Source organism: Xyrauchen texanus, chromosome 20, assembly GCF_025860055.1.
Source record: "Xyrauchen texanus isolate HMW12.3.18 chromosome 20, RBS_HiC_50CHRs, whole genome shotgun sequence".
NCBI classification, from domain to species: Eukaryota; Metazoa; Chordata; class Actinopteri; order Cypriniformes; family Catostomidae; genus Xyrauchen; species Xyrauchen texanus.
The window spans coordinates 27,344,365-27,372,282 of record NC_068295.1 but is presented as its reverse complement, the minus strand read 5'-3'; the positions used below and the strand labels follow the sequence as shown (position 1 = coordinate 27,372,282).

The following is a 27,918-nucleotide window of genomic DNA, read 5'->3' as shown; positions in this document are numbered from 1 at the left end:
GGCAGAAATAGTACAATCTTTGAACTGTGTGGTTTTGACCAGAAAAGAAACTAGTTGGTTGAACTCACCAGTTTTCTTGGCATCCAGAGCACACTGAAGTGTGAACTGCAGTGGTGTAGAGTGCAGACCAGAATCTTTGAGATCTTTCAAAATCCAGCCATCGTGTCCACAGACTGCAAGACATGAACAACAAAATTATCAAAACACTACCAAGCAGGGCCGCCCCACGTTAACCCAATGGGCAGCAGGGGCTGCAGTCCCAGGCCCCACCACTAGGCGGAGCCCCGGGTACATAAGATCAAACAAGAATTTTAATATGAATTGTGTCATTGCGGCTCCACCAATGCCACCAAACTCTGTAAAAATATATTTTTTAAATCACACGAGGATGTTGATGTTGTTTTACATTATAAAAATATATATGAATGTATATGCATAACCATTCTGAATTAGCTCCATACGCAAAGCACTAATTCACCCTTAAACTGGAGCAGAATTTGTTTTGATCAGTTTAATAAAGCCTAATCAAAATCAGCTGATGACGTCAGTGAATGAATTGTAACAGACTGTCATCTGCACCTTTTGGGTTTCAAAGACTTATTCAAGGGTTTGCTTTCAAGAAGACCATGAAGAGGGCACTTTAAGTGATTTGATGATAGAGTGTCATTTAATTATATATAGAACTCTGCTTGACTGTTTTAGTAGTTTTAATATGATTGCATGGTCAATTAATCTATCCTCACTGGCGTGGGCTATTTTTGTATATATTTCGCTGTCTAAACAAAATTATTTCTGTCTGTGTTACATTCATACAAACGGCCATTCAAGGGCTGATGTATTTACTATTTGTTCTTTATTGGACAAGCGTCGACATATGTGTCATTGGCGAGTGTTCCGTGATCAAATACTGCATGTTGGTAGTTTGCGACTCTCTGGGTCATGAGTACATTTTTAGGGGTATGACTCATGAATAGTATATGATATTGGTTATCTGTGTGGAGCTGTAGATCACGTGACCTAATTAATATTCAAGAGCTAGTCCAGGGACCCGGTGAGGCTTAACCGGGTCCTGCTTCCAAGCCTTAAATTCTCACAAAGCATCAGCATGTAACTTAAACAAGATCAAAAACATTAATAGTACTCTTGATTTGCACTTGTTAAGTAAGATACTGGGTTATGTGTCTCATTACCTTGTCCATATTGATGCAATGGCGAAGAAATAAATTTCCCAAGTCTGGAGATTCACTAGTGTGTGACTCTACCTGCAGGCCAGTGAAGCTCTTAAGCACTGAAAACGCTGTATCTTCATGTCCCTGAGTTATCAGACTCAAGCAGAGTTTCATAGCATCTGAGCAAATAGATAGAAAAATTTGTTTTATTAATCATTCATCATAACTTCCTTCCACTGCATTAATACTGTATGTATCCCATTTCACTAATTGGCAAGATTTAATATTTGAAACACTTAAAATATGAGCTTTTTAAGTCCAAAGCTAACAGATCTGTATTCACTTGTCTTTTTTACATGACAGTGCTTTGAGCAGGCTCACCTGGTACATATCCTCTCTCATGATGCATGCGCTCCACAATCTCAGGCACAAACTACTGGTGGCCGGCCTTAGTCAGACTGAAAATCACTTGCATCAAATCTCTGTCCATGAGATGGATATCAGCATTTTCCACTGTCTCTAGAGTCTAGACAGGAGGCAAAGAAATGTACAAAGAGCAATGATAGTAGAAATTAAACACAATATGCAAGAAACTCTATTTCTATAATGAACTCACTGATGATGTTAATGCAAAATTTAGAGCTCAACAGTAAGGATGGCCCCAGGACAGAGTGAGGGTTTTAGGCCAGTTGAAGAAGCAGCCACTTGCCCTAAAAAATTAGTATTGTTTTACGATGTATACCATAATTTACCTGGAAAAAAAATATTTATAGCAATCACCAAGTTACATTTTAAAGGTAAACTCAAAACAAATAAAAAGCAAATTCTAAAAAAATATTTTTCACAATTCTTCTTTTTTTTTTTTTAAAGAGAACATTTTCATGAAAAATATATTTTTCCCATTTAAAAAAAATACAAACGAAAAAAGTTATTAAGCTATATTTTCTTGCTTTGGGCCAGTGAAAACTGGTAGTGTAAATACAAATCTGAAGCAACTGGGAGAGCAGAAAATAAATTGGCCCAGAAAATAAACTGCATAATGATATTGAGTAGTGGCCTGACTATTAACACACATGTGTATAATAATTTGAATATGAACGAACCATTTTCAATAGCATTTCCTTAATCAGTCCATTGTACCTGCCATTAACACAGACCTGTTTCATTTTGCCAGTGTCTCCTTTCTCAGCTTATTCATTGAGGAGAGACAGGTACGTGTCTGGGACTGGCTCAATCCCTGCCCCTATCATGACTGTCAGGATGCCTTCAGCTCTCTCCATGTCCCTGCACACACGGTACATCACTCATTGCATACGTGACAAACACAGATGAGGAACACATAGAAACAGCATCAAGTCAATGTCACTGTTCACTAGAAAGTCGACTCGCCCAGCTTGAGCATGGCCTGTCACTAGAGAGTTGAAAAAAGCATCTGTGACTGGCAGGTCTTTGCTCTTCATAAAGCCCAAGATTGTACTGCAGGAAGAACATGTTGTGATACACCAGAAGTCTCATAAGTTCTATGCTCTAGATGCACATACTGTATTTGACCATTAGGCCGTTAAGTCTTACTGCTTTTTATACATCTTATGCATTCTGTTTTGTATTTTGGGCAACGTCCAGCTTTTTTTGTGCAAGAATGCTTTGATTTGATTGCTTTGAATGCATTCTTGTTTGCCAAGACATTTTATCTTACAGGTTTCACATTATAAGGACACATTCATTTGATAAAAATGTTACTTGGTAGTAGTGATATCTCACCTTGCACCATCAATGTCCCCATCCTGACAGTATGCAGCAATGAGTCTCTGATAGGTCACCTAGAAAGACACAATTTAAAACAAATGAAGTTTTAAAAAAGAAAAGCTTAGTAAGCATGATAAGAAAGAAATGTGCATTAAAAGTGCCATTGTTGGCACTGTTTTTTTCCAGACTCAACTACAAAATAGTTTATTATTAAGACTGGCCATTATAATGAACATCAACAATATACAGTACTTGAGATAGTTTTACTGACAATATAAAATTACGAAACATTACAAATATTGTGATGATTTTTATTAGACACAATTGTTATTAGACTGATTGTGAGATTTCAACAGATGTTGTAGTAGTGTCTCTGATTTGGTGAGTTTATTTCCGGAAATAAGTTCAAATTCAATTTAAAGTGTATTTCAATTAATTGATTCAAATTTTTGATTCGACAATTTTTTGTTTAATCACTCAAAAATGTTCATGGACATCTCCACATGGCATTTTCCATGTGTTAAAATAAGGGCTGTGAATCGATTACAAATGTTTAACTAATTAATCGCACAGTTTTCTGTATATACAAGTATAGTTTTAAACTTTAACTAAAAGTTGGGCAAAATATTCTGTAGTTTTCCAATGGACTTTTTAAAATAAGTTCAAATGGACAGATTTAAATAATTGAATCATTATTTTAATTCAGCTTTTCATTCATATATTTATTTACTATGCATACAGATATAAAACAAGTTGAAGGATCAAGTTTAATTTACTGAAGTTTAAAATCTCAAAACTATTAATTTCTCCATTGAGTTATCGTGCACATGCTGGGTCTCTCACGTGGGTTTCACTTTTGATACTGGTTCAGATGACAGTGAATGAGCGTTTTTGGGGGTATGTGAAGAGACATGACAGTTTTCCCATATCACTCCAACAACTGGCTCACCACTTGCGGATGAAGTCTCCATTCTCCGTACAGTAAATCCACTCCCGTGTTTATTATGCAAAATGCATGGGACAACCTTCATGTGTAATGAATAAGCGTGCACTTCTCCAGTTCACACACACGGTTTCTGTATTAGGATGTGCAGTCGAGTCGAGCATATAACTCCTGGAAATTTATACAGTATATGCCAATTGTAGCTATAAGAAATGGGAGAAGTTTCAGGAAGTGTAATTTGTGTAATTATTTTTATCTCGCATTAAACAGTCAACTATTAATAGCAGAAATGAACACCTTCAATTTCCCAGCCCTACCCAACCCCATGACAGCCTTATTTGGTGTTCTTCCAAAATATAAAATTAACAGCTTTAGAAATTAACAATACCGCACTTTCCACACTGTTGGCCAGACGATTTATACTTATTAATTGGAAGCTACCATCTCCACCATCCTATCTTCAATGGGTTTTGGATCTAACTTTTCCCTCAAACTTGAAAAGATTACATTTGGAATCAGAAAGAAACCAGATTTTTTTATTAAATCATGGAGCCCTTTTTTATTTTAAGGAGACAGGTTCGTTTCTCTTTTTATTCTTGTGTAGTTATATCTCTTTCTTTTTACTTTTTTCTTCTAATGCTATATTATATTTTGACTGTAACTTAAGGTCTTATATTCTTTGTTGTTTTTTATTTTTGTAAAATGTGACTTTTTATTGTGTATGTTAACATGTAAGGATGCAGGGACAATATTTACACAATTGTCATATGTCATCCTTGTAATGTGAAGCTCTGTCTTGAGTGGGTTTTTGTAATTGTATTTTTTGAAGAAAAAAATAATAATAATTCCCAGCCCTAATTAAAATGTTTAAGTGAAAATGTATGTAGGTAAAATTGGTTTATCAATATGTATTGTTATATCTAAGCATATACAGTTGAAGTCAAATACATTTAAACAATTCCTGACATTTAATCATAGAAAACATATCCTGTCATAGGTCAGTTAGGATCACTAATTTATTTTAAGAATGTGAAATGTCAGAATAATAGTTGAGATGATTATTTATTTCAGCTTTTATTACTTTCATCACATTGTTAAATGGAGTGGTGGTGGCGTAGTGGGCTAAAGCACATAACTGTTAATCAGAACTGTTCAGACGGTCGCTGGTTCGATCCCCACGGCTGCCATCATTGTGTCATCAATCCGGGGGGGATTGTCCCTGTAATAAGTGCACTGTAAGTCGCTTTGGATAAAAAGCGTCTGCCAAATGCATAAATGTAAATGTTTAACTTGGGTCAAAAGTGTTGGGTAGCCTTCCACAAGCTTCACAATAAGATGCTGGAATTTTGGCCCATTCCTCCAGACAGAACTGGTGTAAATGAGTCAGGTTTGTAGACCTGCTTGCACACACATGCTTTTTCAGTTCTGCCCACACATTCATATAACTGACTGAGATCAGGGCTTTGTGATGGCCACTCAAATACCTTTACTTTGTTGTCCTTAAGCCATTTTGCTACAACTTTGGAGGTATTCTTGGGGTCATTGTCCATTAGAAAGACCCATTTGCGACCGAGCTTTAACTTCCGGGCTGAGGAATTGAGATGTTGCTTCAATATATCCACATTTTCCTTCCTCATGATGTCATTTATTTTGTGAAGTGCACTAGTCCCTCCTGCAGAACAGCACCCCCACAACACGATGCAGCAACTCCCATGCTTCAACGTTGGGATGGTGATCTTCAGCTTGCAAGCCTCACCCTTTTTAAACAGTACTGATTTTTATTTAGCTATTTCTTTTATTTTTATTTATTCTTTATTTTAATGGTCAGCATTTGACTGATACTAAACAGTACTAATGTTTATTTAGATATTTATTTTATTTAAATGTATTATTTATTTTAATGGTCAGCAACTGACTGATATTAACCATACAGTACTGATGTTTTTTAGCTACTTATTGTATATATATTTTTTTATTCTTTATTTTCTCAGTGTTTATTTCTAGAATTTGTTGACAATGTATAACGATAATGTCAAATATTCTTTAATAAAAAATATTTGTTTAAGAAAGCAGCCTTCTGAGTACCTTTGCATAGTCATATCGGTGCAAAATCGGTGAACAATCCACATAGAAAAGGTTTGTTTTCATTACAGCTCAAAAATGAATTATATTGGCCACCATATCGGTAATCGGTGAATTTTCCTCTAAAAACAGTCTTGGTCTCAAAAATCCCATATCGGCTCTATTATATGTAGCCTATAAATGACTACAGTTACTATTTAGTGACTACTTAGTTAAATAACTTGCACACGCCACATTATTAATGTGTTATAAATATTCGGTACAGTAAAAAGTGGTTATCACTCCTTAATGACAACTGCATTATCTAAACATGCATGGCACACAGTGGGATATACCTGTTTATATTGAACCGTCCTGGGACTGTCTGACGGCCATGAAACCCTACTCATTTAGTCCCGACCGCCCCGCTGTAAAAACGACCTGCTGTCGGTCCATGTATCCTGCTCCCTATTGCCTGAAGCAATGCAGTTGGTGAATATTTAAGTCGCCGGGTTGATCTTAAGAGTACAGCCATGTTTAACCTGCATAGAGAAGAGCGATGGACATCCGCACCACATGACAGGACACCACAGCAGTTTGAGGGGTGTTTTAATACCCTCACCGATGAGATGTCCAGTAGATGCGTATGAAATTGTATAAATTATGTTTATTTAAAAACATTTGGAACATATTTTCAGCCATTCAGCATTTAATGCAAATTGCAATATGTAAAATACTTTTATTTTTGTCAGAACAAAGTAGCCTACATAAACAACAGCCTGAGTGTACAAAAATATATTCTTTAATAAGTTTTCTTTGCTCTCTTCATAGACTGTATTCAGAGTAGTATACTTTTGTATAGTATAGAGTAGTTTACTTTTGGACTGGAATGAAAACCAGGCTGTGAGAGAACTTTTATACTCTCTTCAGTGTCATCCACTATGCTGTATTGAGGTCCTAGATTTAATGTTCACAATATGTGTTTCCCTACGTTTTTATCTACAGCTGGGATCAACACCCATTTAAACAAAATACAACCAGCTGAGACTGTAATTATATCCCTCACAGTCTCATTTTCATTCCTGCCAAAACCTAAATATGGCGCTACTCTGGAAAATGTCCAATTATGATTTTAAGGTACATTTTCCAAACATGTGCTGTATTCTTTGATTGTTTGAAGGAAGTGTATGAAACTTGGCCTGAAGCCTGAACTTTATGAATATGACATTTTCACAAAATATTACAATAAATACATATGTACATACACTAACTTAGCACTTTATTAGGGACAGTATGGTCTTCTTGTTGTAGCCCATCTGCCTCAAGGTTCGACGTGTTGTGCATTTCAAGTTCTATTCTGCTCACTGCAATTGTACAGAGGGGTTATCTGAGTTACCATAGCCTTTGTCAGCTCAAACCAGTCTGGCCATTCTGCGTTGTCCTATTTCATCAACAAGGTATTTCCATCCACAGAACTACTTCTTCCTGGATGTTTTTTGCTTTTGGCACCATTCTGAGTAAATTCTAGAGACTGTTGTGTGTGAAAATCCCTAGAGATCAGCAGTTGCAGAAATAATCAAACCAGCCCACCTGGCACCAACATACATGCCACGGTCGAAATCACAGAGATCAACATTTTTCCCCATTCTGATGGTTGATGTGAATATTTACTGAAGCCCCTGACCCGTATCTGCATGATTTTATGCACTGCACTGCTGCCACACAATTGGCTTAATTAGATAATCACATGAATAGGCCTAAGTATGTTTATAGGTGTTCCTAATAAAGTGTTCAGTGAGTGTACATCTAGATATAAACCATACATATACATGTTTATTGTCTGTCTGGTCCTTTGAATAACACACAGATTTATTTATTTAGTTTATGTATCTATTTTTAGGTTGGATCATGAACATTTATTTGTCAAAGGGATGTTTGCATTCTAACAAACTCTAACATTTAAAAACTAAATCTAAAACACTTTCACAGCTTTATGTTAATGTGTAGGCTTAAAAGTCCACATATATCAGGGTCAAGGTAATGTTATGTATCTAATCACTTTTTTTACTAATGCAGCAATAAAGTATATTTTGTCTTGATTGTCAGTGTAAAAACAATGCAGTAAACAAAACATGTTAGAACAATATTCCTAAATACCCAGTAAACATAATATACAAATTATTAAAGGAAAAATTCAGACAATAATTTATAATGTCTGACAAGCTGTGTCGTTAACATTTTGTACCCTAATGTGCCATATACAATACTATTACAACTTTACAAAAGTTGACATATTCCTGGGCTTATTTAATTGTATATTAATGACCATACCTAACTCATTGGAACGATGTAGCCTACTTTCCTCATGACAAATCATAATTTATATAAAATAGAATTTTGATTTTAAATTGTATTATTTGATTCGATTTGTGAGTTACATTTGTAATGGTGTTTTGCTTGATGAGAGACACAGTGTTTACAAGTCTTCTCAAGCTGGAAGCTGATTGGTGCCAGCTTGAGGTCAGTTTTGGGAAAGGTCAGCTAGGTGGGGTGTTGTCAAGCACAGACTAATGCCCACTGGGCCACTCTGTCTCGTGCCGGGCATCAGTGGCCAGGGGGCCTCAATATGTCAGACGTGTGCCATGCCAAACTCATTTCCATGGCTGACATTCACGCTCCTGCATGATGTCCCACACTGCAAGCCACCCGCCCAGCAGACACACAACACAGCTGACAGGTGACACTGAACAGGCATTGCCTGCCAGGCACGTTGTTTCTCTCGTATGGGAGTCCATCCCTGCCTGGATCTCACTCTGTCAACCCTTGTCTGCTGAGCCCACCTACAGTGGGGTGATGTTCAGTGTAGGGAGGATGGTGAGATGCTTTGGCATGACATGGTGAGAAGAAGAAATACCATTAATATTATCATGGCAAGCACAGAGCTTGGCTAATAAATGAAACAATACTTTAAATGCTTTGGATGTATAAAATAGACTCTTTAATATACCTGAATTGTAATCTTGCTATAATTGTAAAACACACAATTATACACTTCCACTTTCAATTAAAGGTGCACTCAATAATTTTTGTGTTGTGTTTTGATGCAACATTATGCAAAAGCACAACTTATCAGTTAGGGAAACAGTGAGTGCATCTTTAAATATTCTGTATGTAAAAGTTTGTTTTCTATTCATACGGAGCTGTTAAAGAGCTGATTTTCACACCTCACCTGCAATGTCAGTGAGCACGTGCCTCTCTCAGAGTCATACCGCCAGTTTACCTCTAATTCCAAAGGGAAGTCTTGCTTTTCGTTGGCATGAGATCTAAAAGTGGTGAGCTCAGGGGACGAAATACCTCAAGGTCACTGAATTATAGACGAGGAGAGATGAGGTGAGCTGAGAGGAAAGGGCCACTCCTTCCTTCCTTTCTGTTTGCTGAATGAACTTAAGAAGGGTCTGTTCTATTTTTCTGCAGCATGAATCCATCTATGTTAGTCATTTATTATTTATAAAATGTATCAATTATTAACTGATTATTTTCCCTCTTTTACAAAGATGTTTGCTGATCTTTCTTCTTGCTAACCATAACTGAAAACACTGCCCCAAATGTCCTTTTCATTTTCTCATTCCAGACCTTTGATAGCATGTTAATAGATCATCTGGACAAATAAAGGTTTAGACAATCGTATACAGAATTCTGGATTCTTTATGACTTAATAATGTCTGTCAGGTTGCCCAACAAGGCAAGGCATGGCACCAGCATCTTGTCACCTGTAGGTTATGTCCAGAGGCCTCTGCCGTTCCATATATTCAACAAGAAAGGAAGACACAGGGAATAGTTGTCAAAGGGAATGTAGGTAAAATATAAAATATACAGTCATTTCCTGATTTATCATCCAGGCCGTATTTATCATGACCCCACCAGCAAATTAATGCCCCTCTTTTCTAAAAGTTCAAAATACTACCAATTGTTTTTATTATTATTCATTTTTACATTTAATGTTTTTTGCTTTTAGTACAGAAGGAGAGTATATTGGAAATTTGTCATAAGCATGTGCAACAAGCCTGGGGTATTCAAACTTTTTAATGCAAAGGGCCCCCAAATTTAATGATACCCTTGCGAGGGACTCACTGTGTGAGAAAAGTAGTAAATGTTATATCATAAAGACTTCTTGTTTGCAAACTTAAATAACTGGCTTTTATACTGCCACTACTAAAGCCAAACCAAATATAAAAATATTTTTTTGAAAATATTTACTTGACAGCTGTATCTTTTTTATGCTGGAGTAATGTTAGATGTATAAACCCAAAGAGAAATATTTTCAATTCAATTAATAAAATCATATTTTATTTAAAATATTCGGACCCCCTAGCACCCCCTTGCAGCCCTCTGGGTGTCCCTAGATCCCAGTTTGAAAAACCTGCACTAACCAACTCCTACCAAATGTAAGATTTTAATGTAAAACTGAAGTGTGTCATTTTTTCGATGTTAAAATACTTTCTCCCATCCCAGCATTATACTATGCAGATACAACTATAAATAAGGCATTTGTAGATGGATTTCCCCGAAAACTGTGGCTCTGTTTGTTTAAGCATCCCAGCCAGCCCAACACAGCATTTTGGTTGGCATATTGGCTCAAATCATGGTGTGAGATTGGGGTGGGTCTATCCACTATTATCCCACAAATTGAAGATAGGGATAATGTAGGTACAGAAATGACCTTTTGGCTTTAATAGCAATTAAATTCAAGTTAATTACAAGCATATGTAAACCTCATATGTATGTGCCTCTTTGCTGAGCTACAGAGAACACAGATAGCTGAAGTGTTGGGGAAAGAGAGAAAACGGGCTGTCCCAGAGGATTTGTCCAGTTCTGTATGGATCAGAGAGCGTGAATGTGATGGCAGTAGCAGGGCTCTCTGGTGTGAAGAGTGTTGTTTCTCTGAGATCTTTGTGAACTGGAATGTCACACATGAGGATAGAAGGCAGAACCGTGGGCAGGAAACGACACCACAAAAACACGTGGAAGTCTCAAGGGGCTAAAAGATGTACAGGCAGCAGAACATGTGCAGACAGCCTCACAGTTCCCAACAGGGATGAAAGGGGACAAAAAAAACAAAAAAAAAAAACAGCCCAGAACCATCACAACCCACAGCGGAAGGTTGACAAATATAGTATTGTTGGGTAGTAATGGACTACATGTAACCTTCATTATAACAATCAAGTGTTTGTAATAAGATATTTTTTTTTAAATATGTGTAATCAGATTACAGTTAATTTTTAAGCATCAATTCAAAGCAACAGTACCTATCAGTCTTGGTTGGGGATGAGTAAAGGACTGACTAATAGCCAATTGTTGTTTGATTTAATGTCTGCCTTAATGTTTATGAAAGGTGTTTGAATTGGTAATACACTTTTAATTAGATATTTATCAAAACAAACAATATGTAATCTAAAAGTAACCTCAGAAGTGTAATCAAAAATTTTACGTTACTTCTTATAATTTTAGTGGTGTAATTTTGTAATCAGTACCAGACTACATTTGAGATGTAATCTTGCCAACCCTGCCAAAAAACTTGACCAGGTTTGTTACATAAAGAATAATTGAAGACAGATGTTGAATAGTATAAAAATAATGCACACCCAAGGTGGTAATGTGGTCACGATGTGCAGCGGAGTGACCATTTCACCTCCGGTGTGCATTATTTTTAAACAATTCAAGGGGCTAGAATCAATTATTCCGCTTATACCACAGTTACCACACCTTAAGACATCGCTCAGGGTTTTAACTCAAGACATTTTTTGATTTTAGTCCCTAAAACGCTCTTATGAGAGGAACTAATTTATTTTGCCACAGATTCAGCGTCTTGCTTTAACATTCAAAATTCAAATATGATTAGAAACCCCCACTTCAGAACTAGCAACGGAGGATTGCGAGGCTTGTGTTGCTGTACTCAAAGACTTTCTGGAGTAATAAGGTAGTGCGTTTGTGCTAGTGCATGAGTTAGTGCATGCATGCATTTGTGTGTGTGTGGGGGAGGAGGTTCCTACAGATATTTCAGATAATATAGTAACTGTTGTATTGATCAAGTGTATCTAGCTCTGATACAGCTCAAGCCTTCGTTGTTAATTCGAAAACGTCACGTTAGAACTGGCAATGGAGGATGCGCTGCTTTTGACCATTGGAGTTAAAAGGATGTGTGTGTGTGTGTGCACAAGTGTGTGTGTGTGTGCCTGCAAGTGTGTGTGTGTGCTTACGTATGTATGTGTGTGAGCGCATATAATTGCTAGGGATACGGGGGAGCTCGATGGATCTTTTTAACTGAAATTGAAATATATGTAGGATATTTTAGACATTGTTTGATGATCTTAACCAATTTACTTTAATGAATGTCTTTGTTTTAACTGGTTATTTTGTTGTGCTATCCTGTAGGACTCGGGTAATTTAGGATATTAGGTTAATTTGGCGAAGTGATATGCAACCGTTATGCGGTCAAGATCTGGAATTACTTTATAGCCGTGCGTTTACTTAAAAAATAATTGCACACCTTAGAACGTCTGTCAACCAATCAGAATCAAGCATTCAACAGACCCGTGGTATAACTAGTTATATATAGGGGACAAGTGCTAATTGTCACTTTGTGATAAGACACGAGTTTCCAACATGTTAGTTGGACAAAGACGAAATATGAATACTTTTAAGATGTAAGTCAGAAACTCGTAATTACAGTAATGCTGACATGCCATGGACACAGCATAAATCTTTTAATATTGGCTTTGTATATTTAAATTGATTCAACAGTTGATTGACAAGTCAAGTGATGTTTGCTCACATTGTAAGAGATGAATCAAAATCTCAACCAAAAAAAAGAAGACAATAAATCCTAAAATATTACTTTAGATGGTAAAACTTACAAATCCCTTCTCTTTCTCATAAAAAGAAATGCTTTTTTTCTCTTATATTTTCCCATTCTACCAATTGGAAATAATTTAGAGGCTTATACAGCCCGGGATCCTGTAACTTTGGTGTAGGAGAGCTGTGCCTGAGCCAGCCAGTGCAAGACTTACTGCATTCTGTCACTTTTAAGTGAGATGCACATAGTTTTGAAAAGCAAATTGCAACATAAATATTAGGCCAACTGCATTAAATATTAAGATTACATTCTTGTTAAAATTTTGCACATGGTTTGTTCAATTTGTGAAGAACTCAGACTTCATTTGTGCTATACTGACTCTTTGAAGGTGCACTCAGTAATTTTTTTCTCACTAAAATAGTTTAACTCCTAAAGAAAGGAATAGTACTTTTACAATATATTTAGGAAACAACTCACATTAAAATGAAGACTTCAGTCAAATCAGTAACCTTATAAAAGCTGTTTTATTTTACATGGAGAGGGTCCGCACATGGGGGCTGCTTGTTAGAATAACATGACCAGCTGAATACCACTTGCGTATTCTCAGTTATTTGACACTTTCAGTCATTGATTAAAGTAATCATGGCTGACTGTGAATACAAAATTTCTATAATGGCATCTGAAACTATTGATTTTAACTATTTGTGAATGGAGAGCGAGTTCAGGAGACTTATTAGAAGGATTTTCACCTCTGTCAGATGTGTTGTGTTACAGTGAGAGCTGGAGGGAGCTAAAGGTGCAGCCATAGCCGCAGTAGAGGGGAGAGGAACCTGAGTTTCCTCATTTTCCCTGAGAATGACCTGAGACCTTTTCACAGTGGTGCCAAAACTCGGGAAACGAGGAACGATTTGTCACCATGGAGTCCTCACCTTTGGCCTAAGTGATTAAGTCCCTCGCCAGCATCCACCAAACACCGCACCAGGCCCTCCTGGACCTAAGCAAAGAGCAGGAGCAGCGATTCCAGGAGCTTCTTCGAGCCTAGGCGGCGGAACAACTGGTGTTGCAGACCTTGGTGACCCAGGGGGAAACGTGAACCGCGACCCTGGCAACAGCTTCGGCCATCCCCACGTCACTTTATCGAGCTGTTCGAGCAAACCGCCGAATTGCCTCTTGCAATTGTTGATCAACAATGACAGCTCATGGCCAAACAGCTTCTGATGAAAGACCTCCTGGACTACGAGAGCCTGAGACTAGCCATCCTGCAGTGGGTCGAACCAGCCACGAACAGCACTGCCAGTGTTTCCAGTCTCTGATGCTTGGAGAGCTCGGCCGCCAATTTGCCTTTGCTCATCAGCTCCGTGACTCCTGCCGGCGGTGGTTGCTGGCAGTATGACGCAACGCCGAGGCAGTGGAATGAGTCCAGTGCCACCGTCCAGTGTCACTGGATGCAGCTGTCCAGCTAGTTGAGGACCGCTTGGTGGCGGTCCAGGGGGCCATATCACTGCGTATAAACGAAGGTGTTTTGTTGATGTAGTTATATGTGCACTTTGTTTTTTAGAGGTTTTTGATTAAATTATCTAATGCTTTATTGTCAGTGTGTTGCTTGAAATTATTTAATAAAAACAAATATTCAATTGTGAGTTTAAAATGTGTTCCTTTACCTTATCTATCAATGCCATATTTTTTTTAAATAATAATTTATAAAACTGCATGAATATAAAAATGCATCATCTGATTGAAGTCTGTCCCAAATGCATACATTTATCACTCATGCCTCCTCATGGATTTGCTGACTAGTGCCTCATCGGTCTTCACTCGTTTACATCACCAAAGTCTTCACTCAGAGGAAGACCGCAAGGGCGGAGGGTGCCATTTGGGACAGGGCATTATTATTCACAGTCAGCCATGATTATTTTAATTAACAAGGGAAAGTGTCACATAACAGGATGGTTACTGAGATTAAGCGAGTAGTATTCGGCTGGTCATGTGATTATAACATGGCAGCCCTCCATGTAGAATAAAACATTTATGCATATATTTCTATGTATATGTATATATTTGTATATGTATATATGTATATATTTGTATATGTCTATTTATGTTTTGGGTTACTTTTCTAGGTTTGTTTCATTTTTTTCAATACATTTCCACACTTGACTGACTCAATATGACTGGGACAACGAACAAGAAATTTTCTTTAGCATATTAATTGTAATATTGACAACTTAAAGTTTTACCAAAGCCCCCCAGCATTGATGTATGCTGTGTGTTTAGTGTGGTCAAATAAAATACTAAGGGTGGGACGGCTGTGGCTCAGGTGGTAGGGCGGTTGGCCACTAATCGCAGGGTTGGCGGTTTGATTCCTGGCCCACATGACTCCACATGCTGAAGTGACCTTGGGCAAGACACTGAACCCCAAGTTGCTCCCAATGGCAGGCTAGTGCCTTGCATGGCAGCTCTGCCACCATTGGTGTGTGATTGTGTGTGTGAGTGGGTGAATGAGACGCAGTGTAAGGTTAAAAAGGCGCTATATAAGTGCAGACCATTTACCATTTAAGGGTGCCATCGAAAGACACTTTCATGCTTACTTCTGTGCATTGGTTCTCAGCTGCTAGGTCACAACCTAAAATGGATTGCAGGTCTGTTCTGATAGAGAACCACAGAGAAAAGCAATAACAAATGCAAATAATAAAATTAAACTAACCATGTAATAGTGCATTTTACGGAAGTGAAATAAATTGGCTTATCGTATAAAATCCTTCCCATTTCTTCTGTGGTTGAAGTTAACTGGTGAGATGGGCAGGTTGCGTGATATGCAAGGTAAGAGAAAATACAACCCAGACTTTAATATGGATTACGGGTTTGGTACTATGTTGGGTTGCCACTTGATGTCTAATGTTAAATCTGGGTGCTGAAGCAAAACCAGCTGACAATCACTGATTAAGTGATCATGTGGATGTGTTTGAATAATCATGAAATAGTCATGAAAATGTACTTCTGGGTCATTTTGTGTCAACTCTATCAGAAGTCCCAGGTTTCAATTTTTTTTTTTTTATTAAAGTTTTTACTGATGAAAGATAAACATAAATGTTGATTGAATCCAATATTAACTAAGTAATCCATTATTTTGAAAAGGGGGGTCAAAATAAAAATGTTCACCTATGATGTTGGTATAAAACTATAGGTTCAAAAAATAATCACAGAAAGTTGGCAAAATTATTTTATTTTAACACTGAGATAGGTATCTCTAATACTTAGACTACAGTTCACTTCAGCACCTGTTATTGCATTATATGCCAATGATGTCCAAAAAAGGGGAACTAAAAAACAAAGTAGTAGTGCCAATAACTCCAGAAGTATTATAAGATATAAGTATATATCTTAGTATCCTTTTAGATTCAGGTTATGAACAAACTTTCCTTTTTTAATCTTATTTTTTAGGCACTACATGGTTAAATCCCAGAGATATGGAGCAATCAGTGCTGTTTCATCTGAAAACTGTAAAATTAAAAAAAAAATTCAATCATCAAAATAAACAAACAAATATTTACATAAAAACAATAACGCCAAAATGCACTGTTAATAAGTATAAGTGACACACGTGGCTCTTCAGCTTTATCTTTGACATGAAACCTTCTATTTAAATTATTTTTGCTTATAATTCTATTGGTGGGAAAGTTACTGTATGGATATTAGCAACTTTCCCTTTGTAGACGTGTTATGCTAATCTTGATTCCCACACAGTTAAACACACAATCAGCTCAATCACTTCCCATATCACCCCACATTTCACACCATGCATTAACATACTGTTGTAATGGTGTTGATTACTAAGAAGCAATTATGAGGGAGGCATCAGAGGATGCAAGTGCTGAGTCAAGCATATGCAATAGCTTGTCAGCTGCTAGGAAAAACATGAGAGTGACATTCATGAGAAAGAAAGGAAAGGCACAGACACTAATGGCCCTCAAAAATGTATGGTTGTCCTTCAGCTAATGTTTATGCATGGTGTAGCCTACATATGATTGTCAACGCATCTTAATTAGTGTTTGATTGATATGGGTTTTTTAACAGCCAATTCCAATACTGAAATGAAATCTTAAGAGCAGGGTGATCGATGGCCGATAATTGTCTATATATATATATATATATGTATATATAATTCATTTAAGATTTTGGAAATGACACTACAAGTGGAATGACCACTTTATTATTCTGCCATGTGGTCAAATATTGAACGATTAATCTGCCTCGCTATTATATTGGCCTATCACAATCCTAATTGACATCTCAATCTGCAATAAATCAAGATGGATTAGCCTCAGTTTTTCAACAGCAAGTGCTGAACGAGTCCTTTGCCCCATGGCAGCACCAGACTTACACACTGGTGACATCGAGTGCCGAGAACTAGACACCAGATGCTGAAAACTGAGACAGACGTGTTGACCTTCTTCTTTCGACTGCATGGTCTTCGTCACATTTGCTTTTTTCCATGTCCACCTCTTCAAAGCTCATTCCTGAGAGGTTTAGCCCAACTCTTCTGCCTTTTGACCTTAGAAGCCTTAAGCCACATGACATTTTGGAAATGTCTGTTTGTATTTCCTCTGTAATTCCACTTTTATTTTTATTTTTTTGGCTTGTCCTACCTCCATCGCAGTAATGACAACACCAGGAGTAGGTGAGGAGATTTCAACCTGACCTGACATTTCTTCTCTACTTTATAGCCTGAAGCAACATGTTTACTTTCCTCAATCATTACATATGATGCCCTTTCCAATTTCATCACTTTGGAATTTCTTATCCACTGTTTGTGGGTATCATGAGATAAAAATGCAGGTTACACCGACAAGTCAAGTATAAATAACTCAAGCTCAATTAATGCCTCATAAATTGCCTCAAAAATGGAAAACTTAAATTGAGGAATATTATTGATTGTTGCTACGTTGATGCTCTCAGTCACACTGGAGAGCATTTTCTCCAATGAAAGCGGAGAATTTCGAAAATGCTCTTCGCAACGGCATACCTTTTAAAAAACAATGACATTAGGAGACACATTACGTAGACATGGGCTTTATTGAATATTGACCTTTAATAATATTGATGTTGCTGCCTTTTTGTAGCAGCAATAAACCACGACTCATGCACTTTATTCAAAATCTTCTGAAGCCATATAGCTTTGAGCCAGAGCTCAAACATGTAATTCATTCTCGCATCAGACTGATCTCACTATGAACAGTAGGTTAATTTTTCTTTAGCTTCAATTGGTCTGTGCTTACAGACTTATATCACATCCACCTCTGACATGTACATAATAATGATAATAATAACTTTACTCCTGCATCCTTTGCACTCTGATCACTGCACTATTTGTCAATATGTCTATATTGTTTTTGTTCATAGTGTGTATATTTGTGTTGTCTACACTGTAGCCTGTGTCTGATTTTATTTTATTATTGTGTTATTTTATTTTTGTATGAGTAAGCACATCGTGAGCAATGTACAATCCTGAGTCAAATTCCTTGTATGTGTACACATACCTGGCAATAAAGCTGATTCTGATTCTGATTACCGAATTTCAAAACACTACCCCTAGTGGCCAAAGCAGTAACTGTTGTTGGGCATATGGGCAGGTGTGAGCTCCATTTTCCAGGTGAAATATCCATAGAGGGGTGCCAAAAGTGAGTTGTGAAGTGAGTTGTTTTCAGCTACACACTGTAATATAGTGAAGAGTATATTTTATAAACCACCGACCCAAACCCCAAACGTAAATCTACCATCAGTGGAGAAAAAAAATTATGTTAGAAAGGAAATTGCAACCAACGAATCACGCTCGTCAATGATTATGCAAACACCATTAATTCCTTGTATCAACACAGGATTAGAACCCAGGTCCCCCACTTTGCTAACGCTTCTGGTCATGCCACAAGGGAAGGTGAACACACTGGAGTTGATGCAAAACTGTCTGTTAGGAGATGGCGCTTGTCAGTAAGTCAGCATAATGTTGCCAATGAAAGGATACTAGAACTCTTCATTTGTGATCAAGTTGATCGCATTTAAATAAAATTTGACATTCAAATGCATCACAGAAATTAAATTTTAGATTTTCTTCACAGATTGTTGAAGCCATTCTTATCTCAGTTTAATAATCAAAACACAACAAGATGTTAGCACCAAAACATTCTTCTCACCCTCTCTTGTTGAATCTCCCTTGTATGAGTTACTCTCCATCATTAACATCAGTGTTTAATGTCAGCCATGTCATCTTGCATTACCAGACTGAACTCTGAGGGGATGCCGGATGCCATCGCGCTCTGCTGAAGATGCCCCTAACGGAATCAGTTCCCCCTTCTCTCTGGCACTTATCAGTTAGTCTGTGTGTCCCAAGGGAGGGAGATTACTATCATGATGCTGCTACCTTCCTGCACATCACGAACAAGAGCCCTCTGGCTTTTTGAGAGGGGTGTGAGAGGATCATGTTTTTTTTATGGTTTTTTATTTTACATGTGTGTATGTGTGTTAGAGGTGTGTGTTGTTGGACTATGCACACAAAGAGATCTGAGTCCACTTTCGTGTTCAGATACAATGAAAATGCATCAAGAACTTGGTTCTTTTTTTTACTCCTTTCCATTTTGTGTCACCTGAAGGAGGTGAGTTTAGTACTTTTAAAGAGTACGGTTACACATTTAAAGAGGAACTATTTATATTGGCAGCCAAGTGTGGGTGAAACATTACATAATTTGGAAACAAAAGTCATCACTTGTATATTTGTAGCTTTTGCACACCCTGTTGAACAAGACGGCTTGTGTTTTATTGCAATTTGAGCCTTGATAGCAGCAGCAATATAAGATGCTAAATGTTTATCACAGTTAAAACCGATTTTTTGACTGAATCATGCAGCTCCACTACTGTCTATCCCTATATGTCAAAAGTCATGTACTCATCTGCAGCTCATCCTGTTACATTCTTTTATCTCTGAAAAGGTTCCTTGCCATTTATTTTTTCCCTACTCTCTCTTTCTATCTCATCCTCAGCCATTCGTTTCCGAGTCCTCATATCGCTCTCGTTGCCAGAATCTCATTAGATTTAGGGCCTGGACTGGCTTTGTTGATCCAAACTGCCTCACTCATCTGTCAAGGCAAGGACTGACCCTCTCCCTCACTCCATCTATCCATCAACCTCTCCTAAGGGAGGTCTCAAACTTTATCAGCCCTCATCTTTTTCAATCCTTCTATCCGTACTCTCATATTTGTCACAAAGATCTCTTGAGCCCTGATTTAAGTGACTTGGCCACGACAGTGGACAGCTGTCTGCTAAGCCACCTGCCCTTTGGTGCTCTGTCCATCTCTGTATCTGTCTATGCACTGGCCTCCAGTTTATCTGTCCACTCATCCATCCATTCTTTCCAGGACTTCTCTGTTTGTGTAGCCCCTGGCTAGTTGGAGGAGTGGGGCACTGGTGTACGACGGGCAGTTGTCAGTCAAGGGAGGGGAGGGGGTGTTGCGGAAGCCGTCACAGGCTTTCAGGATCATATGCTGGGTGTCACCTTCTCTATGCCCTTGAGCAACATAAAACCTTCAGTCACACGCTCGCAAACACACAAGTACTCTCTTTAAAGAGCATCTTCAGTTCTATGCTCTTGTCAAAGAGCTCAAGAGATTTTACACTTATACCACTCTCAAATACAGCGTGTACATACACTTAAAAACAAAGGTTCCAATTAGATTTAGACACAGGTTTTAAAGCCTGAAGCTATAAGAAAACCTTCACTAAGAACCATTTACTGCTTAAGAATTTAAGAATTTAAATTCTTAAGAATTTAAGAATTTACTGCTGCTTTGAAGAACCCAAAAAACAATATGTTGATCTGAAGAGCCTACATTTTAAAGAAATGTTCCAGGTTCAATACAAGTTTGACTGAATTAACAGCATTTTTATCATAATGTTGATTACCACAAAAAAATATATCTACTTGACCCTCTTATATAAAAAAAAAAAAAAAACAAAAACAAAGCATGGCTTGTAGTGACAGCAAGGCACTTACAATGGAAGTGAATGGGGCCAGCCCATAAAAATTTAAAAACATACAGAATTATACAGAAGTTAACATTATATGTCCCTGCCTCAAATACCAGCTTAACCAGCATGCAATTCCCTCACTTGGCTAAACTGGTTTATGCTGGTAAATCAGCGTTATAGGTTAGATTTTACTGGTGGCAAGCATGGTCTTTTCTATATATCGCAGCGCTGTTTTGTGGTCTGTTCTGCATTACATGGTGGCTCGTTTTTGCTTATCGCGGCCCATTCGGCATGTTTCACTGCTGAACCACCGGCCCGCTCGGTGCTCCCGATGGCCAGTCCGCCCCTGATTGGCCCCAAAGTATGTCAGCCCACCGGTAAAATGCCCAGTATGCCAGATTTCGAGTCCAGCCCTGAGTGAGAGTGAAGAGGGATAAAATGGGCAATCCAGACTGCTGGAGGGGGAGAGAGAGAGAGAGAGAGAGAGAGAGAGAGGGAGACACAAGCAGCAGTGTGGATGTGTGTTGTGTTATGCTGAAAAGCAATGCTTTACTGTGAGAAAAATAAACTCATGTTCGACTGTTTACCCGGCTCCCGCTTCCACCTTAAAGAAGAGAACTAGTGATTTATCACACTCACCTTGTGATTTTTTGTTTTCACCTTGTGTTTCAGGGCTTCAGTAGTTTAGAGAAAGCAAATATTGCACACATTAACATACACCCTAATCCTAACCATGGAGCCTGTACAGCTGAGAAACTTGAAAGGCACCAAATGTATATGCTTACATTTTTAGAACACAAAGACATTTTTGTTCTTGAAAGAAATCTTTTCACAAAGGATGCATTACATTGATCAAAAAATACTGCCAAAATCTTTAATTGCAAATTATTATTATGGTTTGAAATAATTGTTTTAAGTGGAATTTATTCCATTTTTTTCTTTACCCGTGATGGCAAACATCTAATGTGTCACCTATTCCTTACTTTTAAGTGCTAATTTGGTACTCAAGGTAATTTTCTTATTATTAGAACAATTGAAAGTGGTTGCGCTAACCATGCGGAATTCACAATACAGTGGGGTTTTTCCACATTTGCAGAGGTATTGATTTCTTACAAGTTGCTTTATACTTGCAAGTCAAATTTTGGTTTTAAATATAGGCAAAAAGAAACACATTTCTCCTGAAATTCTATTTTCTCCTGAAGTCTATTGTTTTAGAGAGATGAAGGATATTCCATGCATTACTGTTTTGAAAAAAGAATCTCTAACCAGGGTAAAGAGGAAAGTGGACGGCTGCCCTGTAATAATATTAGAATAATAAGTGTATTATTCTAATAATACAACATTTAAGGGGGCTTAGGTAGCTCAGCAAGTAAAGATGCTGACTACCAACCATGGAGTCATGAGTTTGAATCCAGGGCATGCTGAGTGCACGCAGTAATGCGCTCAACAAGCCACATGATAAAATGTGCGGATTGACGTCTCAGACGCGGAGACAACTGAGATTCGTGCTCCATCACTGTGAGGAGGTTAAACCCCCCCCAGAACTCACCTCGTTCCCTCGTGGGACCTCTCCGTGGTCCTTTGGGGCCTACGGGGAGCTCCATTTGAGCCCCAAGAGTCAGCTGAGTTAAAGGCGCTCTCCTTGAAGACTGCCCTCCTGTCTGCACTCACCTCCATCAAGAGGGTAGGTGTTCTCTGTCAGCGAACTGTGCCCAGAGGTCGGTCCAGGTTACTCTCACGTCATCCTGAGACTCCGACCGGGCTATGTACCCAAGGTTCCCACAACTCCATTCAGGGATCAGGTGGTGAACCCTTCCACATTACATGCTTCGGACTGGACTCTGTAAGACCATGTGATGTATTCCCTCTAAAGCCACCCCCCCCCCTCCGGGCGAGGTGTTGTCTCTGCAGTGTCCTCTTCTATGGAGGGACACCCCTGACGTGGAACTTATATGGCCCCCAACTGAACGATTTAGTTCCTTTTGGGGTGAAAAAAGAGAAGAGGCCACGGCTGGGTCAGCGGGTCCTTATTTTTTGAGTAGTCAACTTGTCCCTGAGGTGCAGGGGACCATTTGACACCTACGAGTGCGTTGGGGGTTGTTACATGACAGCCTGGTGAGCTGGCTACGAGGAAAACAGAGCTCTGCCCGTCTCGTACCACCAGTCAACGTAATCCATTTCAGTAGTTGTGGCGATTTCCATAGGGACCCCTAGTGTCACTACATCAACATGTGTCCCTCTTGCCACAACACTGAACTACCCGCTGAAATGGCCGGGACCTTGTCTCGGCTCCTCAGTGCGAAACCTGAATGAGTGGTTACATTCCAGCTCCTTATGTACCCGTATGTCCGGGGAGTGGCATGCAAATTCCACTCGCCAATTTTCATTGGCCTTTTCTCAAAATCAGAGATGTCTGGGGCTCCCAGGAGCGACCCCTAGTGTCACTACATCGACACAACGTCTGTTTCCTCCATCAGGGAATGGAGGTTACCTTAGTAACCATGACATTGTGGTGCATTTGTTCTACACAGATATGGCAATGAGTAAACAAATTAAGTTTAAACCACGTGTTAAAACTAACCTCATTTTTTTTGCGGTCATCATAACCTTTTTTTCTGTGCCATGTTGTATAGACAGTGGACCTGCCATGATTGCCCAGGGCAGGGCTATTCAACTTCACAGCCAAGTGGGCCAGGTGGAAAAAACATGGTCATGCTGGCCTAGCCAGTTTTGTTAATGGAAAGCTTATGGAAATCTCAGATATTGTGTAATAGTTAACCTATAATATTTGTTCACTACATAAATAAAACATCAAGAAAAAAAATATTCCAGCAGAAAATTCCGGGAAAAAAATTAATTGGTCCATAACTGAGAAAGTAAATCAGATTTGTACAACATTTATTGAACAATATATCAGTGAAGTTTGTTATAGATGTAATGATTCAAACTCGAATGTTTTCTTCAACAAATTAATGAATATAACTTCTCTGTTTCACCGAACTAACGCTTTTTTCAGTATTATTTTAATTATTTACTCTTCCTATTTCGTAAAAATTCCGGATAATTATTATTTATAGCACAAACTCTGAAAGCGTCTAAACATGCGGCGCTCCTGATCCAGACACTGTAAAAACATTGAGACCTGCGGCTTCCGTCTAGCGTAAGTTTACATAGGAAAACAATTGAAAAACAGCACCATCAGACACATAACGCGTTCGGTGAACAGCTCACGCGATGGACTCTGGCCAGGCCTAGTGTTCCGGTATGTTTACATATGTTACCATAGCAACCGTTCTGCTGCTCCAGCGTGAATTCTGCCGCATTTCTGCGATTATTTCAAATCAAATTATCCTCTGAGGAAACGTGAGTAATCATCTTCACTCTTGCGTCTGAAACATCCAATATACCTGCTCTTGCTCACTTTGTATATCACAGATTTAAAATGATTTTTTCTTAACAGGAATCATGGCCAGCGGATCGACACAAAAGACAGAGTCCGGAGTTACTCACTATAGCAAAGAGACACGACAGTTAATACAATGTATGTGTGTGTGTGTGTGTGTGTGTGTGTGTGTGTGTGTGTGTGTGTGTGTGTGTGTGTGTGTGTGTGTGTGTGTGTGTGTGTGTGTGTTCAAATATGTCAGTTCTTTAACTCATAGTTTCTCAGTTCTTTAACTCCAGCTTTGGTATTGTTTTGTTTGTAGTGATGATGCAGGAGTCTCGGCTGACGGACTTTCATCAAAGACAGATCAAAAATCAGCTGAAAAGTAAGTTCAGGTCTTATAATATCTTGTACTGGCAGCTGTTTTGTGCCAACTGTCTGTAACACTGTTTATTAATGTTTATTAACACTATCTGTTTGAGCAGAAGGGGGCGCTCTTCCACTAAACTTTAATCTCACCACAATGGAGCCCTGTGTGCATTCAGAGCCCAGTGTCACTAGAATGACCGCACTGATGGGTCACCCACAGAGGCGCAACACACAAGGATGCCGTGCTGGAGACAATTACAAACGAGAACAGTTTCGGCCTAGTGCAACTCGTAAGTATTAGTGGCATACTTTTTTTAAAACTTTTAAAACCAAAGCATGTCAGTAATTTACGTCACATTGTGCAGTTACTATGAATAAATAAATACATTAATTTAAACAAATTGTTTGCATGAACATGAATGTTAATTTTAAAATCAAATCAACATCAAATACAAAATCAAAAGCTGTAAATAATGATGAGATCAGGCCTAGGCTTTTTATGTAATAATATGAAATAAATCACATTTCATATGTTAAATATGTAAATGAATACATTTCTGCCCAGAAAACAGAGTTCACTATGGGGAAATTTTTGCCCCAACATTTTAAATATCTAAACATTTTTGCCTGCTGTTTATACAGTACCACAAAAACAATGTCATGTCTATATATAGTATGTTTATTATTTTTCCACTATCTGCGTTAGAAGAAAGGCCTTTAAATCCTCCTCTGCTGATCTTTCTCTCATTCTCTCTCCAAAGGGGATCTAGAGAAAGAGAAGAGAAGGCTACAGAACCTTCTTGCTACTGGCCAAGAGGAAGCTGGGCCAACTCACTCCCAGAGAGACTCCACAGAGAGAACAGAGCAGCAGACAGACAGGTTCCAAGAGGGTGAGACAGGCAGTATATTAAAAGTTTTGTTCATTTGAATCTGTCATCTGAGTTAATTAAATGATTACTTTAAACAATGTTGATTGACGAGTGTGAAATAGTTTGGTAAGTGATGGTTTTTGTTACTTGCCAGACATTCTGTGATGTGCTTTCCTAGTTTAGAGAACATCAAATGTTTAGTGTGACACTTTAACAGCCTTTATAAACATTAGAGGAGCACGGTTTCAGTATCTCTTGTTAGCACTGTAACTATAAATATATGTCATTTCCTACCAACAGTTTTGGATGAGATTGAGGACAGAAGGCAGTTTTTAGAAGAGATGATGGCCATTGGAAAAGGTCACCAATACCAGCACATCATAAACACAGAAATTTCTCAGGTAATCACACAAATACAGACATACAAGGCAATAACATCACACACACCAACAACACCAACCATGATCAGTTCTTCAGTGTGACTGCACCCACAGTTTTAGTCTTGATAATTTAAGCGTAGAATATGAAAGCCACCACAGGGTGTAAACTAGTATATAGTGTATATTGACAGCTTTTTATACAGTGAACCTCCAGATCCTCATGTCTACCTGGGCATCACAGGAACTGTGCTTAGCTGGTTTGAGTCATACCTCACAGGCAGATACCTCAAGGTCATAAGGGGGGGAGGCACTGGTGCTCCTCAGGGATCAGTGTTTGGGCCTCTCCTCTTCTTTATCTAGACAACATCACTTGGACCGATCAAAGGCCTGACTGATGACCCCACTGTCTCAGCTCATATCTTTGCCTGCTTTTTGGAGATCTTCAGTTCAATCTTGCTAAGACAAAACTCTTTGTGGTTCCAGCCAACCCATCTGCTGACCACAACTACACTATCCTTCACAGCCAGGAAATTGGAAGAGAAACTGTGATAGTCTGAATGTGCTGTGCAGCTCCTGGTCTAAGCTCTTGTCATTTCAAGACTACTGCAATACGTGGTTGGCCGGCCTCCCAGGTAACACGATTAAGCCACTGCAGATGGTCCTGAACGTGGTGGCACGACTGGTCTTCAATCATTCAAAGAAGGTTTACGCCACCCCTCTCTTGATTTCACTCCACTGGCTACCTGTAGTGGCCAGCATCAATTGACTTTGGCCTTCAGGGCAGCCAATGGAACAGCACCCTCATACTTCAACTCACTCCTCCAAGTCTACGTCCCCACATGCTTTCTGCACTCAATGAACGAGCGGTGCCTGTTGGTCCCATCGCAACGAGGCAGAAAGTCCATTTGACAATAATTCACTTTCTCTGTGGAATGAGCTTCCAACCTCCACTCGATCTGGGGAAACCATCCCAACATTCAAGAAGAAGCTGAAGACACTTTTCCTCTATGATTTCCAAAATAATTGCACTTAGTATTTCATAATAATAACATAAAACTGTTCTTTGTCTGTCTTTGTCTTCTATGCTAGCTTCTATACTGCTCTAGCAACTTTAGGAACATGGCAATGTGACATTGCAGATATTGTTCACTTTTGTGTAACAAATTGCTTGTTATGTTCCTCATTTGTAAGTCACATTTTACTGTGAACATTCTAACTATGGTGCACTACAACTAGAACTGCATTGTTGATTTACACAGCCTTGATGATGCAGTGAGACCTAATGTAAACTGTTGAATAATAAACTATTGTGAACTCTATCTTTATTTAACAGAAAATCTGTGAACTTGAAAAGATTGATAGGAACCGTGGTGAAGAACTGAGGACCCTTATGATGAATGGAAAAGAAGGAAAACACATCAGAGATATTGAGAAAGAGATGATGGTAGGGTGAAAAAGAAAATATAAAACAATTACTGTGATGTTAAAACCAGCGTGTCAGATAATATGTACCCATGCGAGATATGAACAGTGTGAATATTAAAACTCAAAATGGTGTTTTAACTGTTTTTGCTTTTTTATTAGTTTTATTTATCACATCCTCTGCCCTGAAACGAATACCTTGTCAGTAAATACCATTAAAATATCTTGTTATTGGGTTGTAGCAATAACATTTAACAATCTTTGCAAATTGTTTTAATATTAAAATAAATGTGTTTACATGTTGTCCAGAGAGAGAAATATGAGTTGTATCTGTTTATTGACTGTTTTACAAACATCCATGTCACTCACCAAACCACAATCCATAGCAATATTATAAACTCATTAATTTCTGCTTGAATGATGTACAGTATATGAGTTTTTAGAAGCTTCTATAATTATACTCTGATTAAAATGGTTGAATGGTTTTGCAACTTCAAGGTGTTTTGAAATTTTACTCTCAGTGAGAAGTAGCATTAGCGTGCCAAAAACTATATGTAAAAATACAATTTAATTCACTCAAGATGCCATACCAATTAATGGGGTTTCCATTCAGTTTCCTTTAAACAACGAGTTACATTTCCTCAGAATTATTTCTGTTTCAAAATTACATACAGTGAAAGTTTTCAATAATTGTTTACTTCTAGTTGT

General features: G+C 38.3%; 1 protein-coding gene and 1 pseudogene across 1 annotated transcript; one reads left to right on the top strand and one right to left on the bottom strand.

The window, feature by feature from the left end:
• LOC127660565 (leucine-rich PPR motif-containing protein, mitochondrial-like) overlaps positions 1-19,000 on the bottom strand; it is a 76,450-nt pseudogene extending 57,450 nt beyond the window's left edge.
• A 4,930-nt stretch (positions 19,001-23,930) lies between these two features.
• On the top strand, positions 23,931-27,634 carry c20h22orf23 (chromosome 20 C22orf23 homolog). Its single transcript, XM_052151693.1, has 7 exons — positions 23,931-24,151; positions 24,249-24,329; positions 24,493-24,555; positions 24,656-24,829; positions 25,301-25,429; positions 25,709-25,809; positions 27,122-27,634. Exons 2-7 carry the CDS (start codon positions 24,254-24,256, stop codon positions 27,239-27,241), a joined length of 663 nt encoding a protein of 220 aa, XP_052007653.1. The 5' UTR covers positions 23,931-24,151; positions 24,249-24,253; the 3' UTR covers positions 27,242-27,634.
• Positions 27,635-27,918: the final 284 nt, after the last annotated feature.